General features: G+C 45.7%; 1 protein-coding gene across 5 annotated transcripts; it reads left to right on the top strand.

The window, feature by feature from the left end:
* The first annotated feature begins 978 nt into the window (after window positions 1-978).
* Window positions 979-17,033, top strand: LOC130379320 (circadian locomoter output cycles protein kaput-like). 5 transcript variants are annotated; one of them, XM_056586080.1, is made up of 23 exons: window positions 979-1,086; window positions 2,551-2,713; window positions 3,164-3,252; window positions 3,534-3,593; window positions 3,965-4,113; window positions 4,840-4,931; window positions 5,164-5,253; window positions 5,421-5,541; window positions 5,924-6,037; window positions 7,162-7,280; window positions 8,187-8,269; window positions 8,534-8,640; window positions 9,871-10,018; window positions 10,724-10,799; window positions 12,025-12,169; window positions 12,667-12,770; window positions 13,069-13,296; window positions 13,523-13,657; window positions 13,849-14,055; window positions 14,856-15,019; window positions 15,615-15,744; window positions 16,035-16,163; window positions 16,739-17,033. In XM_056586080.1, the coding sequence occupies exons 3-23, from the start codon at window positions 3,236-3,238 to the stop codon at window positions 17,021-17,023; spliced, it is 2,703 nt and encodes a 900-aa protein (XP_056442055.1). In that variant the 5' UTR covers window positions 979-1,086; window positions 2,551-2,713; window positions 3,164-3,235; the 3' UTR covers window positions 17,024-17,033. The 5 variants fall into 5 exon arrangements, with proteins under 5 accessions (XP_056442055.1, XP_056442051.1, XP_056442052.1 ...); XM_056586076.1 differs by having other exon boundaries at window positions 16,032-16,163; XM_056586077.1 differs by having other exon boundaries at window positions 989-1,096; window positions 16,032-16,163.
* The last annotated feature ends 674 nt before the right edge of the window (window positions 17,034-17,707 follow it).

The following is a 17,707-nucleotide window of genomic DNA, read 5'->3' as shown; positions in this document are numbered from 1 at the left end:
TAAACAGTGTGTATTACATCTAATGTAGTGACCATGAAGACCAATGGGCCTATTATGGGCCTCCAATGGGCCTTCAACATAAATATAATTTATAATGTCTAATAAGTACAATGTGCTTTACAGGTTGGGTTTATTTGACATTCAAATCGACCAGACAAGAAAAGTGATCTAGTTGGGCTTTTTAAAAGCAACATATAAATACATACAGACAGGATAATTGAAAAAAAGCATCCAAGGCCAAAAGTCTGCAATAACACGCATACAATCTTTCCGAACAGAAACGTCCATTCATCACAAAAAGGGAAAAAGAAAAAAACAGATTATGTCGTGAGGAGAAAATGGCGCAGGTTTAACACTACAGATCCTCTCTATGGTAATATTATCCAAGGGGGACCTCGACACGTTAAGGCAAAAACGTCACGGGCTGTAGCCGCTTTGATTGGACGATGATTAAAGAGGGAAACCCTCTTGCATAGGCAACCCTGGGACTGGCTGAACGTGACAATCTGAAACTGACAGTCAAATGCAAGCTTGGGAATCTTAATCGTCAGAGGGTATAAATGAATGCAGCATCGGTTTAGACGATCTATAACGTAACGTTTTCGATTCCTAGGAAGGAAACAATATAATGTACGGCTTGATCCTCTGTATATGCAGGGTAAAATGAATCATGAACGTTTATTTCTACGTGAATTATGTGTGTATTATAAATGCTTCAACACATTTCTACCATAATATATATATATAATATTAAAGTATACCGAGTCAACGGTTTGTAACACGAGTATTACGTTTTGTAAATGGTTGTTGTTGTTGTTGTTTTGTCAAAATGCCAGAATGTGAAAAACGTATTGACAATTGAAATCAGCGCGGAGCCGCAAATGCCAAAGTGATATTTTGATTTATTAAGATAATAAAGCAACTACTGTACTTGCAAAATAGTGCGCCCTACTGTCGCTATTGCGCATGACTGTACATCGTAATATGAAGTAGGCCTCTTGTTTTTCTTCCCAACCCGAAGTCCTGCCCCCCGATGCAACGTTTAAATAAGCAAAACACGGAGCCTGCAATCGATTATCCGGGAAGGTAAGAGCTTGTAAGAGCTTTAAAATACACCCAATGTCAACGACGTGTTTTTATGTTGAAACGGCAGCGCGGTTATGGCAAGTAAATAGTTTTTTTAGCGTGCGGAAGCGATCGGACTGCAGAGGAGGCTTCGGGACTGTTTCCGCACGCTGGAGGAGAGCAGGGCCCAGTGACCCACATTCAGAGAGTCCCTGCGCACGGGCGGCCGAGCGTGTGAATACCTGCCTGTGTGTATGTGTGTGTGCGGCGGTGTGTGTACATCTGCCGCGAAAAATGTTGTGACTATCGCTTCTTTTCGACATTTGACGGCGAGAAACATGGATTGTTCGTGCGGTGTTCGCTATGATCCGTCTGTGGCAGGATGTTTTGTCACGTTTTCTCGAGGGGACCGCTGGCCAGCGTTACATTTGAGAGATTATTTGCGGCCAATGTCAGCGGCTTGCGTGACAGCTTGAGAGGCTCCCGGCCAGCTTGCGGATAATGAATCATATCCTCACGTTTTGTCAGTAATAGGTTAACCATTACGTCGTAAATCATATGTATGCCTCCCGTGGAGTGGGAACGGAGCCAGTAGTTTATTTTTACATGTGAGTAAACTGTTACCTGGACCGTTTCGGTCCGGGCTTAGTTAGCTCGCTAGCTAGCGTCACGGTCCGTGCTGTTTGGTTGTATAACGAACACCTGTGGATCAAACTGGCCCCACTGTCCTCCTGTGCGTATCTGTGTGTGTTTTGGATGTGCGTGGATACTGTCGCTCTACAACGCGATAGTACAAACCCACCAATAATCTCACAACAATCAGAGCCTATTTGAGTTAATCTGGTTCATTGACAGGGCACACGATATAAATAACTAAATGACGCCCTAGATTATCCAAATGGCATTTGATCATGATATATGTTATTACACAATCACAGACGTTATGTCAGGTAATGCTAGTGAACACAACGCGCTGAGCTCTGACGTGTGTGTCACTGAGTTCATATATTGTGTTTCAAAGGTGTGACACTCTGTTGTCAGGATAAACACTTGTAAGTTAAAGAGACGTCTCAACAATTGAAAAGATGCCAACTGACCCAGGGAGTCCTACCGAGCTGACACATCATGTCATTACAAAAAAACCAATATGTAGGTCAATGGAAAAAAAGTGGGTCAAAGGTGTTTTCAAGTATTAAATGATGTTGAGGGAATCATTTCTGGCTTCTAATCAACCTACTGGCCTTTACCAATTGATTTGAATACATTTTATCAATTAAGTCCCTTCTGGGTAGAGTCATTGACTTTACAACCTTTTATTTTTTTACTTTTCCATTAAGTCAACTCTACATTTAACTGTTTACGATTATTTGTGTGGTCCTAAAGTGCTCATTTTGATGTTGTTTTATAACTTGTAATTCTTATTGTAAGGCATCCTACAGTTTCTGACCCATTTACCCTGTGTGGGCCCCTACTCTTTTCCTTCAGTCAGATTGGCCGGGCAGTCATGTCCTGCCCAGGGGCCGGCACCATGTCACACCCCCAATGACTTTAGAGTCATCCTGGATGAAAGAGTCTGCTTTGACCCCTGTTCTTTCACCATCAAGAAAAGTACCTCTGTAACTGGCCCTTCTCACAGACTGCAGTGGGGGTGAGAATCATCTGAATGCACTACTGGCTCTAAGGGATACTTGTGTTGGAGCGTCACACTGTCACCATTCGGTTCAACTGCGCTTCACATTTTTTGTAGGTTATACTATGAATATTTTTTATATTTATTTATATCGTTTTGGGAAGGAAGTACAATTTGACATGGTCCAATTGTTAGTTCATATGTTCAGAATGTAACCTATTATACTTTTCAGACTTCTACGTGCTATAGAATTTAATATACATTAAGAGGATACTTTACATTATCCTCTGTAGAATATGTTTTATTTTACAATTGTACATCTCTATACACATTTGGTTTTATTGACCCATATCGTAGTCCTCCACCAAAATGTGTGTCCGATCCAGACACTCAAAGAAAATAAAATGCTACCACTACAAACAGGGGCCACATAATCAAAAGTCTGACAGTGTGTCTGCTTCCCCCCAGGTGCTCTTCCAAATGCCTACCTCACGACTAAAGAGCCAATCACTGCCGCGTCAACCCTGAATAACTGCCACCATGACATCTAGCATCGGGTATGCTCCGCCACCTGCAGCCAGCGCACCACCATTCCTTCACTGCTTCATTTTTATTTCTTTATTTCGATGGTTTAGACCCAAATTCATCCTCAAGCCTTTAGCATGTAGGAATAGCCTTTTGTAGCCATGTGCCACCTTTGGCTGTTATTAACGATGCATGTCTACTTACCAATCTTCTGGTAATGTAATTACACTTAGATGTGTTCCTATGCTCCTGGAAGAGCCTCAGTTAAGGAAGTAGATACTCAGCACCTGTCTGTTTGTGTCTCCCCCTTTAGGGATGATTGTAGCATCTTTGATGGGTTGATGGAAGAAGATGAGAAGGACAAAGCAAAACGGTAAGGGGGTCATGTCCTTTCTCGTTCGAGCATGCAGACACAAGCTCCCTCCCTAGCTTCATGCTTGCGGTATGCTAACCCAGCAAAGTCATCTAGTTCTCATCCTTAATTCAATAATATTCATAATTGAAGGTTTTGATGTTTTGTTATTTTTATATGATAATTTCAAGAAAATTGATAAAAATGAGTCAGGCATTTTGCCTACTTCATTCAATACAAACTGAATGAATCAATGAATTGTCTAGCACAGTTCTTGTTGAGTATTCTTCTTGCCCGTGCGTTTTACATGAACCCTGGTCGACATAGCAACCCACGTCCCCTGCAACTAGCCTGGGGTCCTCCTCATCACGTGGTTGTGTTTCACGTTGCAGTGTGTCCCGGAACAAGTCGGAGAAGAAGCGGAGAGATCAGTTCAATGTCCTCATCAAGGAACTCGGCACCATGCTGCCTGGCAACACCAGGAAGATGGACAAGTCCACCATCCTGCAGAAAAGCATCGACTTCCTTTGTAAACACAAGGGTAGGTACCTGCCTTCGTCCCTCCCCCTCGTGTCATTTATTGTTTCCAGTTGAGATGCCGTCTCTGAGCTGGTTCATCGGCTCGCTGTCTACTGCTCGATGAGCCAATGGGTCGCTTGTTTGTGGACGTCTGGTCAACGCAGCTATGGTCGTGGCTTTGATTCGGTTTTATGGACCTTTTTATGGAGGGTTTACAGTTTAAGCACCATGGCTGTTTTAATAGCATGGCCCATGTATTATTTTCTTAAGCTCTTGTTTAAACGACTTGGTCTACATGGTGTTTTAAGGAGTTTTGTAATTACAAAATAATTAAACCCTGTTCGGTTGTTTTGGTTCATAAAGTCTCTCATATTGGATTATAAAAGATATTGCTGAATATCTATTGGACATTTTTCAAGGCAGGAATTCAAGGTATTAAATTACAGAAGATAAATTATAATTGCTTATTGGTGTTTATCGTCTCTCTTTTACATTATATTTAGACAAAATGAATGCATTCATTTAGTTATACACAGGTTATGTATAAGTACTTCGAGTTATTATTTTAATGTTGTGATTGTACCACATACATGCCAATATTGTATAATATAGTACAGCTCTATACAACATTTTACATTTGGATATTGAGCAAAAGGTATATATTGTGATTAAGTTAATACATTCTCCCATATCATGCTGCCCCAGTGGAAATACCTTAAACTAATCAGCACCTGCTGTTTTCCATCAGAGATCACAGCCCAGTCGGAGTCCAGTGAGATCAGACAGGACTGGAAGCCTGCGTTTCTTAGCAACGAGGAATTCACCCAACTCATGCTGGAGGTCAGACATGAAATGACTGCTTATTCTCTGTTTATGTTCACATCCTTGTTGCTGTAATTCACTCCTAGCCATCTCATCATTGGATTACAATGTAATTAGTTAATGAAATGAAGGAAAAAACAAAACAATTGTCTAATTGTAATTTTAAAACAGGTTGTTTAAATATCGTCGCTATTTGTGTTTCTCCTTTGTGCTGTATCGATTTAAAAACGGCTCCTGTTTTGTTTACCAGGCACTGGACGGCTTCTTCATAGCAATAATGACCGATGGAAATATCATCTACGTCTCAGAGAGCGTGACCTCACTGCTGGAGCACCTACCGGTCGGTCTCAAATAGCCGCTCAAACAATGTTTGTTCAAGTCTTGTGACCTTGTGGTTTGTTTACCACGCATCCGGGCTACTATTTGAGTGTGTGTGTTTGTGTGTGTGCGTGTGTGTGTGTGTGTGTGTGTGTGTGTGTGTGTGGTTATGCGCGTGATGTCCGGCAGGCGGACCTGATGGACCAGAACCTGTTAAACTTCCTGCCGCTTGGAGAGCACTCTGATGTCTACAAAGCTCTGTCGACGCACGCCGCGGACCCTGAGAGCCATGGCTCCGATTACCTCAAGAGTCAGTAGCTCACTACACTACACCAGGGAGCTCCTTTAGTCACGCGCTTGCATGGTGGAGTGGAGGCGCCAGGGATTGGAGGAAAGCTGTAGATCCTGTATAACCTCAATGCAGAAGGCTTTGGGTTGGATTCCTGAAACCCAGGATTTAAAATAACTTCCCTCGGGTTATGAATGAAACACAACATTACTAACATAACTGCTCTTGTTGGCTCTTTTCCTGGTCCGAATCAGACTATTCTTATTTTTAAAACCTGTATATCCTTCGTAAATGTATTAATTGCTTTTGAAGTTTTAAAGTAGGCTGTTATAAAGGCACTGCTGATAACACTTATTATGTATGTATTTATGAGTGTAGTTTTTCGGCTTTGTGTTCTCCCCAGCTAAGAACCAGCTAGAGTTCTGTTGTCACATGCTGCGAGGAGCCATTGACCCGAAGGAGCCCCCTGTCTACGAAAACGTCAAGTTCATCGGAAACTTCAAATCCCTAAACAATGGTAAACTTACGCGATTGCATTTTGAAGTGTAAGTTAACCCCCTGTTTCAGCTTGAATTCGGAATCGATGACATTTAAAGAAAAACAATTGTTTTGGGCTGCGTGATTTAGGAAGGAGGGGGCTCTTAATTCCCATAGTTACGACCCACACAAACATTGTGATACTTGTTTTAATTTAGTACCATCGTTGTGTATGTTATAACTAGCGGTGTTATATGCAATGAGCTTAAACACCCTGGCGTTTTACTGTAAGTGTCATCAGAGAAGCTTAAACCTCTCTCGGACATGTGCATCAACATCCATGAAGTGCTGCCCAGATTGAGCTCCACATATCGGCACATACACACACACACACACACACACACACACACAACCACACACATACACACACACACACACACACACACACATACACACACACACCGTGGTGTTAACCTATAAGTGACCGTTGAAGCTTACCTTGTCTCAGACGCGGCCATCAACACAGAAGCGCTGCCCAGACAGAGCTTCACACATCCACACACACCTCGCCGCTTGTGTCCTTTCCTGGTGACGCTGCACTCGGAGCACAGTGCAAGCTCACCAAGCTCACCACGATTAAATAAGATATTACTATGTTATATATATTAATTGATAATTGCTTGCTTATTTTTTGATAATTCACCGTTGCTAAGCAAATATTGACCGCTGTCAAGGAAAGTGGATTTTCTGCCGTCTTTTGTATCACTCCGCAAGTAGTCCGGTAACTTATCAACCCCAGTTTACTCGGTTGCTAAGCGACGTCAACGTCTTTGGCGGACTATTTCTCTGCTGATCAATACTACATACGCGGATAACAAATAAATAGTAAAAAGACACACCGTGTGAAGCTACATTTTTGTTTTGGCAAGTAGCCGTGGAATAAGCGGGATAATGTATCGGACGTCGCCGGTCATTATCGAAAATAAGCTTATTTTCCAGATAATGACCGGCGTTCCATACATAACACATTCAAGACAAAAATACAAAAAGTCGAGCGATCTGTGTCAAAATTTTTGGATCCTCTTCTCCGAAGCAGCGCGGGATGGGGTGTTATCAATCTGAAACGTGCCAAGCCCCTATAAGCGTCCCCCGTTTGTTGTGCAGTGCCCAACATGACAAGAAACGGTCTGGCGGGGGTGCTGCAGAGATCGCTACAGCCTGCCTTTGATGACCAGGTCTGCTTCGTAGCCACCGTGCGACTGGCTAAGCCTCAGTTTATTAAGGTACACACATGCACGCAAGCACACAGACCCAAGCACACACATGCACACACGCACCAGAGCATGCAAGCACACAGCCCCCAAAAACACACACACAGCAGTCCCTCCAGAAAAAACGTGATGTTGCGATCGCATAATTCAACGAATAATCAGCGAAAGTCTGCATATTCATGCGGGGGCCGCATTTTTTCAAATATGCCGCACTTTCACCGCATAAATTGCAGATTTCCGCGCAAAATATGCGGGGCTTGCATGATTTCATAATCCCTGCATTTTCGTTGCAAAAAGTCACATATATCTTAGCAGAAAAATGTTGTGCTACCTCACACAAGAGCAGCCATTTCCCCCTGTTGCCATGGGAACTTTATGAAGTGACGTAATTACGCGACGTGAACTTCATCAAAAAGCTGCATTTTTCGCAAGTTCCCGCATTTTTTTGCAAGTTTCCGCCATTTTTGAAAGTTCCCGCAATTTTATCACATAACATTGCATAAATATGCCGTATATTTCATCCCATTTTTAAGAAAACGTGCAGCATAATCAAGGATTATTGGCCGCAACAATCACAAAAAAACGGCAAAATTTCTGGAGGGACTGACACAGACATAAACACAATGCCTTACAGTTGTTGGGAGATTGGATACTTGCTGTTAGGGTGCTAATCTCAGGCTCTCCCCAAGGTGAAACTATCATAGCTTATTGTTTCTCTTTGCCCAATGACCCAAAGGTTCCGCAATGTAACATGTAGTCTCCTCACACTGAGTGGATGATGCATCCGTAGTTCAGCTGTTCTGCTGGTTCCTCATGCTTCTCTGTGTTCGGCCGTTTCCTCAAGTGTCTCTACGTTCTGCTGGTTCCTCATGGTCTATGTGTTCTGCTGGTTCCTCATGGTTCTCTGTGTTCTCGTAGGAGATGTGCACGGTGGAGGAGCCTAATGAAGAGTTCACATCCAGGCACAGTCTAGAGTGGAAGTTCCTTTTCTTGGACCACAGGTAAACTCCACTCAACCCCCATTGATTCTGTCTCATGCAATACATACAAATATACAATGTCAAATCGTAACACAATAGCACACAAAATAGTGACAACACGTGTGTTTGCTTTGTCTTTAAGATATGTATTATTTTTTTGTGTTTTGTTAAATATAAATAGAAGAACAAAACTAATCTCAAATGTGCCACGACGAATTAACCAAGAGTACACTCTTAATAATGGGTCCATCAGTTGATGTTGATCATGTGATTTCTCCTCGCCAGGGCTCCACCAATCATAGGCTACCTGCCTTTCGAGGTTTTGGGAACATCGGGGTATGACTATTATCACGTGGACGACCTGGAGATACTGGCGAAATGCCACGAGCACTGTGAGTGTTGCGTACATACCGCCTTACAATGGCCTTGTATTCATTAACAAATGTGCTCCTGTATCAGCCCGCTCTGTATCGGCCTTGAGAAGCCAAATTATTTTTGCGCTGTGGGTGGCTGCTTTAGAAATCACCGATGGCCCAGTCTGATAGCGCAGTGTTGGACTGTTGCGCTAGCTCACTGCAGTCCTTCTCCGTCCACACCTGCCGTGCCATTAATACTACGCCTTCTGCTCTGACTCATAGTGATGCTCAGAAATCCTCTTCTTACCCCGGCTCCACTTGAGTGTCTGCGCGCTATCTTGCCTCAGGTGGCACGCCAACCAAACCTTGAGTTATATTCATGCCTTAGCAGTGATGGGCGGTTTGGTTTTTGTTGTAGGAAGCTTCATTTCTTGGCCTGCAAAATCTGCCTCTCCCCAAAGAGATTTTATTTATGTCAATCCACATGGATTGAAAAGGGAAACAAGCCATACTTCGCCTTTTCCTACATTTGTAAAGGCAGCTGCACATAAAGTCTGACAAATTGTCAACAAGTGAGACAGATCAGAGGAGCGCATTTATGTTTGTTTTACTAGAGAAATAAGTGCCTTTAGTCCACTACTAATGAGATTCTGAGAACTGAAGCAATGAGGCTAATACCGACCAGCTGTAAACAGCATGCTTATGGTGGCAGTTAATAAGCACTTTAACCAAAGAGCCTGCAATTCCCATCAGGGTACTGTAGCCCTGTTGGAGCCAAGGTACTGGGACGGTGTCATTTAAGTAATGGTTTAAAAGCCATGCTTGGTTCATAAGCTTTTGAAAATGGAATTTGATTGCTTGCTTCCATGTTTTTCAAAAACTCAAAAACTTTCATTGGTTCATAACATCTTTCCTTTAAAAGGGAATACCTGCTTGTAGATTCTTAATGCTTTTGCAGTCTGTAATTGGAGCAATTCATCTATGCTAGGAATTATTTTTGATTCTGCAAAAGGTTCTGGTGTTTTATAAAACACTTTCGTCAGTCAGGAATGATCTTTATTTTCTATTGAATTACTTTTTATGTAGGTTGTATAAATACATGAGTGATGGACTAAAGTACTTTGAATTATTGACAATATTTCAATGAATGAATTCTCGTGTGGACCAAGCATGCTCATAAGGGTACATTCCCCCACTACTGTTTCAAGTCGCCCTCTCTGTGAACCTTCCTAAGTCCTTCTCCCTGACTCTCTGGCCCCTCTGCAGTGATGCAGTACGGTAAAGGGAAGTCGTGCTACTACCGCTTCCTGACCAAAGGTCAGCAGTGGATCTGGCTCCAGACCCACTACTACATCACCTACCACCAGTGGAACTCCAGGCCAGAGTTTATAGTCTGCACACATACGGTTGTCAGGTAAAGACCCTCAAATGTGTCTATTTTTCTTTTCTTATCTTCATGGAAACACCCGTTTCTACAATGAATAAAAATCCACTGTGACTGTGACAATATTGCAATATCCATAAGAAACAACATGTTGATCGGTACAGTCCGATTATTTTACGAAAAGGTCACCCTCGTTTGACTCGATTGATTAAGTAATTTAACTAATTGCAATATCCATAAGAAACAACAATGTTGATCGGTACAGTCAGATTATTTTACGAAAAGGTCACCCTCGTTTGACTCGATTGATTAAGTAATTTAACTAATTGATTCCTCTATCCGATTGTGTCCCTTTTATTTTTTAATCCATAATCTTGCTAGCTGGCTTTTCTAGACGACTGATGCGAGGACTTCAAATGTCCCATGAACCCTGCATCTCATTTGGTCTTCTATTTTTTTGTGTGTCCTTCCGTGTGTCTGTCCATCTGTGTGTCCGTGTGTGTGTTTGTCTGTGTGTCTGTACCTGTTTTTGTGTGTCTGTCTGTCAATCCGTCTGTGTGTCTGTCTGTCCATCTGTCTGTCCATGATTGTGTGTGTGTGTGTCTGTCCATCCATGTGTGTTTGTGTCTGTCCATCCATCTGTGTCTGTGTGTGTGTTTGTGTCTGTCCATCCATGTGTGTGTGTGTGTGTGTCTGTCCATCTATGTATGTGTGTGTGTGTGTGTGTGTCTCCAGCTATGCTGAGGTGCGGGCCGAGCAGCGCAGGGAGCTGGGGATCGAGGAGTCTGCTCCAGAGGTCACTGCTGACAAGGTGACCCACTGCTTCCTCTCCCCCACCCACACCTCTCAATACGAGCAGTCCTGCACTTGATGTAGAAACCCTGGACGGATCCAGAGGGTTTCCTGGACAGAGTTGATTTGGGATCACGTGGGGTCATTTGTTGCCTCATTGGATTAATCCAAAGTGTCTTTTCATGTTGTCTCACCCAAAATAGAATCAATGTAAATGCCTGACTGAGTTGGGGCTATACCCTCATGCTCTGTGTAAGCCTGGCATTGGGACGGCTGGCAAGATGACAAGGAAAACCAGTCAGAAAGTTTATGAGCGTTCGTTGGGTGTCTTATGGATTGTGACAAAGACAACCATAAAACAGTGGAGGGAGCCAGTTGAAGACAGCAAGCTATGTTTGCAGCACACCGTCTAGACACTGTCTCCTCCTTGATATTAGGGAGATTATTTAATATCAGCAGCCTCGAAAGCAGACGAAGGTCGTCAGCTGCTCATGGGAGGGGAGTTCTGATAAAACATGTTCTCTGAGCCAATCAGCAGCATCGCGGCGTCACCCAGACATCGATCAGGAAGTCTGGGAAAGAACGTATTGGCATCGACTGAGAGTTTCCACTGTGCTGGACGCTAACGATGATGTACATCCATAGTGCTTCCAATGTGCGCAGTGGTGACCTCACGATTTTAGCTCCACCTAATGACGAATGATCAGTCAACAGAGCTGAACATATGTGACCATTAGAACTGAACATGTGATCATACGTACTGTCATGTCCCAGCATCGCTCCATCCGTTTGTAGTAATACGTGCGTTAAGCCGTTTAAGGTTATGTCAATAGAAACTTTACTACTTATTATTTAACTAATACTTTCTGAAACTTGGTAATATTAGTCTGGTTGTACACTAAATATATATACTATATGTATATATCCCTTTCAGAGATCTACTCTGTTGCTAACTTCCCTTTGTGTTTGTGTGTCTGTCGGTCTGCATTTGTGTGTGTCTGTGTGTGTCTGTATCTGTATGTGTGTGTGTGTGTGTGTGTGTGTGTGTGTGTGTGTGTGTGTGTGTGTGTGTGTGTCTGTGTGTGTGTATTTATGAATATCTGTTTTTGTGTGTGTGCGTGTGTGTGTGCGTGTGCGCGTGTGTGTGTGTGTGTGTGTGTGTGTGTGTGTGTGTGTGTGTGTGTGTCTGTGTGTGTGTGTGTGTGTGTGTGTGTGTGTGTGTGTGTGTGTGTGTGTCTGTTCAGAGCCAGGACTCTGAGTCTGAGTCCCAGCTGAATACTTCCAGCCTGAAGGAGGCGCTGGAGCGCTTTGAGCCCAGCCAGACGCACTCTGAGTCCTCCCGCAGCTCGCAGAAGTCCTCCTCCCACATCTCCGACAACACATGCACTTGTAATTACGCACACACACACACACACACACACACACACACACACACACACACACACACACACACACACACACACACACACACACACACACACACACACACACACACACACACACACACACACACACACACACACACACACACACACACACACACACACACACACACAAACACACACACACACAAACATGCAATATCCCACTCTACTTCTATACCACACACACACACAATACAACATAACACACACAAACACATGTACTACCAAACACACACGTACCCACGCAATATGCACTACCACCCTCTCCCTGTCTCTATCTCACCCACAGTGACACACATGTAACAGCCAGGGTCTCCAACACACAGACGGCCCATGCCTCTAGTATAGGAGAGAGGGTGAACTGACGCCCAGACGAGAGGCCGTACTACAGGACGGTGACTCGGTGTGTGTGTGAGGGCGGGCTCTCATGAGTGCGTCTCGGTGTCTCCCCCGTCTCCGCAGCCACGGCCTCCAAGCTGCACATGGACACGGCCACGCCCCCCCGCCAGTCGCTGGCCTCCACCATGGAGGTGGCGTCGCAGCGGCGGTCCTCCATCAGCAGCCAGGTGACAGCCGGCCGGGCGCCGCCGCCGACACCTCCCCATGGGGCTCCCTATGAGCCGGAGGATAGGACTCCATCAAGGGGACACCCATTCTAATGATCCTATCGTTATTATTAATATGTTGATATTTGTGATCAGAGCGATTATTTGACACATGTATTTCACTTGGTTGGATTCTGTTTATTCACCTGTAATATAAATAATTTCCACAAAAATATAAACAATGTAATGGTTGGTAATGGGCTCCCCAAAAGTTCTGGGAGCGGTTTCTAACAGCTTTTGTTGTTGTTCCTGTTTGTAGTCCATGAGCTCTCAGACCACGAGTCAGAGTGTCACTCCAGCCATGATCAATCAACAACAACAACAGCAGCAACAACAACAACAACAGCAACAGCAGCAGCAACAACAACAACAACAGCAAACACAACAACTACAGCAGCAGCAACAACAACAGCAACTGCAGCAACAACAACAACAACAACAACAACAACAGCAACAACAACAACCCCAGCCACTCCAGACGGTGCAGGTGGGACATGATGTGTGATCTTGATTACATGTGTGTGTATTACACAACCTTTAAAGCAAGGCTAGGCAATTGCCAGAAACCAGCCTCGGGTAGCTCGCTTTTGAAAATGTTCACCTGAGAACATCCGATCCCAGCCGACAGCCCCGATGTTATCATCAAGGAGTTGTTCCCCGAGTAGCTGGGGCCGGCCACCATGTAACGTGCTGGAGTCCCGCCCCCCCCCCAGGTGAGCGCCATGCAGCACCTGAAGGAGCAGCTGGAGCAGAGGACCAGGCTGATCCAGGCCAACATCCAGAGGCAGCAGGAGGAGCTGCGCCACATCCAGGACCAGCTGCAGAGGGTCCAGGGCCCGGCTGTACAGGTACCTGTCCCTGCCTCGCCGTCGCCGCCGCCACTGCTGTGGCCACACGGTTTAAACACCGTGCTCAATAGCAGTTTCTGTCGCGTATAGCCGGCCGTGCCCGTGGTCAGCCGTGGCTATTGTAACGTGTAACAGTGACCTCAACCAGTGTGTATGCCCCCTGCTGAGAGGCTCTGACTCCCTGGCCCCAGATGTTCCTGCAGCCGCCGCAGGGGGCGTCCATGAACGTCCAGCTGCCTCCTGTGGGCTCGGTGCAGCAGACCACCACGCTGACCAATCAGATCCAGCAGATCCAGCAGAGCGCCGCCACGCACACAGGGAGTCAGCAGATCACCATCCAGCCACCTCCCCAGCCCACCCAGCAGACCTTACAGCAGCACCCCAACACCCTCGCACAGGTACACACACACACACACACACACAGTAATGTGATGCACTACTACACACATGCTCACTGTGTGTAGTTAGCATGCGCTGCTCATGTCCTCTTCAGGGGTTCTTGTGTTTCCCCTGCAGGGAGAGATATGCATGTTGAGATAAACCACACCAAAATCAAGAAGCCATAACTAAAAATAGTGTCTGAGAATGACACATTGTGCTCCCGGCTGGGGGGAGGGGCCTTTTTGGGGGTGAATACCAGAGCTGGAGGACTCGAGTCACATGGCTTGACTCAAGTCACATGATTTGACTCAAGGCACAAGGCTTAGCTAATATTGAAAACAGACTGGACTTGACTATGACTTTGTATTCACGACTTTGGACTTGACCTAGACTTCGAAAAATACCTAAAATAATAGTATTTTTTAGGGATATTGAGAAGTTAAAGAGTCGTAGAGTGGAAGATATCTTTAAAAAACATTCCCCACCCAACGATATGACTTTGTGTGTTGTTGCTTGCTATTGTCCAAAGAAGTCCAGGCGGATCATATGCAAAAGTCTTCGAAATAGTACTCTTAAGACACGGTTGACTTTAAAACACAGGATATTTCATCCACTTTTGTCGAATGTGTGCATATGTCATCTGCACGTGCGCGAGTATGTCGAAAAAACATGTATTGTAATTTGTATATAAAGATATGAATACATATATTAGTAAAGATATATCAAAAGATGAGAGGTGGCTCCTCAGCCTCTTTCAGGGGCCCAGCAGGGAGGGAGGTCACTGAAGTGATGACGATGCCCCCCCCCCCCCCCCCAGACCCAGGCCCAGCCACAGGGCTCCGTGTCCGCTCCCCTCTACAACACTATGATGATCTCCCAGCCGGGGCAGCCCAACCTGCTGCAGATCAGCACCAGCCTGCCCCAGACCAACCCCCAGCAGGGCGCCACCGTGACCACCTTCACTCAGGACCGCCAGATACGGTAGGACGGCCCCCCCGCGCCCACCCTGCCCTCAGGGGCCCTTCTCTAGGACTTCCTGGTCTGGGTTTTGGTGATTTTATCTGTGATACATTGCAGGCATCTGTTTCTGATCAAACGTTGGTGTTCTTACAAGTACACATAGGAAAATTAAGAATGCACAGCACACGCACACACTCATGCATATATATATATATATTTATATATATATATATATATATACACGCTTAGATTGAGAAAGTGAATAACTAAACAATGGAAAAAGACAGTTATCGCATGTAAGCTGGGTTTACTGCTGCTGGCAGTAAACCCAAAATAGATATTATTTTTACAAGGAAATATGTCTTGATATGATCTTCATAGGCATATTCTATGCCGTGTTATTACTGTCTCTGACATTTTCAATGTCATTTTGAGAAACAGGAGTAAAAATCGTATGCTCTCCTATGTCTCTAAGCTGCACGGCGGCGATTCTGCCCCTTAAATCGAATGGCTTGATGTTTGATTAATCCCCTGTTGACAACGTGTGTTGCTCCTCCCCCTATCCTCGCCCCGCCCCCCTGTTGTGACTCCCCCCCCCGCTGCGTGCTACGTCCAGGTTTCCCGCGGGCCAGCAACTGCTCACCAAGCTGGTGACGGCGCCCATGGCGTGCGGCGCGGTCATGGTGCCGACCTCCATGTTTATGGGCCAGGTGGTCACGGCCTACAACCCCTTCGGAGGACAACAGGTGAGGGAGAGAACAGCCACAAGTTATAGCGTCACGACGACTATAAAGACTTTGCTCTGCACGGCGACGAGTCAAAACGAGACTGGGTTCCAGTGCATTAAGGAGTAGTGCTCGTAGTTGTAAAGCCTCTTCACACTTCATCGAATGTCCCTCTTCAGAATTTTGTAATAAATCTAGGAGAAATTGGAAGAAAGTGCGTCCGTTCTCCGTTCCCCCCCCACTAAGTACAGTAGAGTATGCGTGTGTCCACGTTGGTTCCTTATCTAGCAAGTTCTGCCTTCCCTCAGCAGGCCGGACAGACGCAGACCCTCACGCTTCAGCCCGCACAGGCCCCCCAAGGCCAGCAGGACAACCAAAACCAGACCACCCTGGTGACCCAGAGTCAGCAGGGCCAGCAGCAGCAGCAGCAGTTCCTCCAGGTGACCCACAGGGGGCAGCACACACTGCTGAATCATCCTGATGTTTGTTTTACGCCCTCTGTTGTTTTTGTGTATGTCTGTGTGTGTGTGTGTGTGTGCGTTTGTCTGTGTCTGTCTGTCTGTATGTCTTTGTGTGTGTCTGTTTGTCTGTATTTGTGTGTGTGTGTGTGCCGTTATGCTTTTTTTTATAATAGCTATTTGTCTGTATTGTGTCCTTCACACAAATGATCATTTTAAAGATGATGGGGATGCCGGCTGTGTGCATTTGGGGCCAATATTCTACCACCAGGTGTGAGTGTGATGAGCAGCTACAAGCCGTTTCTAAATCTGCCCTGCGACATGGTGACATCACACGGGGGAGTGTCCACCCAGATGTAAAATGGATGGATCAGCCAACCACTTGCTACAGTCCACTGGGTAGGCCGGTGTACTGATCTGTCCATCAGTCCTCGGAAGGCCACTCCCACTTGCGGCGTCTCCATGTCGCCGGGCAGACTGTGAAACTCTATTGATAATCTGTGGCCTTTTGATAATCCCACGTCAAATCTCATATCCCGTCACCATTCCGTCGCCAGGGAACCCGTCTTCTCCACGGCAACCAGTCCACCCAGCTCATCCTGCAGGCGGCGTTCCCTCTGCAGCAGCAGGGCACCTTCACCCAGGCCCCGCAGCAACAGCAACCACAACAGCAACCACAACCACCACAACAACAACAGCAGCAGCAGCAGCAGCTACCACAGCAGCAGCATCAGCAGCAGCTCCAGGCGCTCCACCCGAGGCACCAGCAGCAGCTGAAGGTCCAGCCCCAGAAGCAGCAGAAGGTGGCCTCCTCACACCGGACTGACGGTCAGCCTCAGTAGTGAGGCCAGAAAGCCCCCCCCCCCCCCCCCCCCCCCCCCTCTTTCTCTCTCTCTCTCTCTTGCTCTCTCTGTCTCTCTACCTTAAGCTAATATGTAGGGGAGGAGGGGGCGTGGTCAAAGTATAACAAACTTCAATTTTTTCCCCACAAGAGGGCCGTCATTTCTTTTCACTCTCTTTTCCCAGCCGGAAAAGAAATGAACTGTTAAGGAGGAAAAGTAGGAACACGTGTTGCCACGGCAACCCTGCTGGATGAGACGGAACATGCCACCCCCCCCCCCCCCCACATCCTCCCCGTTCCCTGGGAGGCAGAGGCTCAAGTGCGGTCCCTGGTCTCTGAAAAGCTTGACGAACACACAGAGAACGCATCATCACCATGGTAACGAAAGACTGTTTTTAAAAGGCTGGGTCGCGGTTGGACCTGTACAGAAATACTGTATAATAAAGAAGACTTATCTTTGTAAATAATACACAATATAGCCTAACAAGGAAAAAACAAAAACAGAAATGTAGTATTTTATATGATTGCATGGAACGAAATAACTGTGTACCTAAGCTTACATCGGTCGGTTTTTATGGAAAAAAACTAATTGTACTTTTTATTTTATTTTTAGTGTGTGTCGTGGTCAATGGCGGGGGCGGGGCTGTGTTCTCCATAGCCGCGCCCCTCTCCCTCCCCCCCTCCC

Source organism: Gadus chalcogrammus, chromosome 3 (assembly GCF_026213295.1).
Source record: "Gadus chalcogrammus isolate NIFS_2021 chromosome 3, NIFS_Gcha_1.0, whole genome shotgun sequence".
In the NCBI taxonomy this organism is placed as follows: Eukaryota; Metazoa; Chordata; class Actinopteri; order Gadiformes; family Gadidae; genus Gadus; species Gadus chalcogrammus.
Note: the sequence above shows the minus strand (reverse complement) of the source record. Positions and strands in the feature narration are given on the sequence as shown.

Bases quoted from the DNA above. Each gene is read 5' to 3' on its own strand.
- LOC130379320 (XM_056586076.1), top strand. The intron at 4,114-4,839 runs GTAGGTACCTGC...GTTTTCCATCAG, and splicing joins CTTCCTTTGTAAACACAAGG to AGATCACAGCCCAGTCGGAG. The intron at 8,641-9,870 runs GTGAGTGTTGCG...GCCCCTCTGCAG, and splicing joins GGCGAAATGCCACGAGCACT to TGATGCAGTACGGTAAAGGG.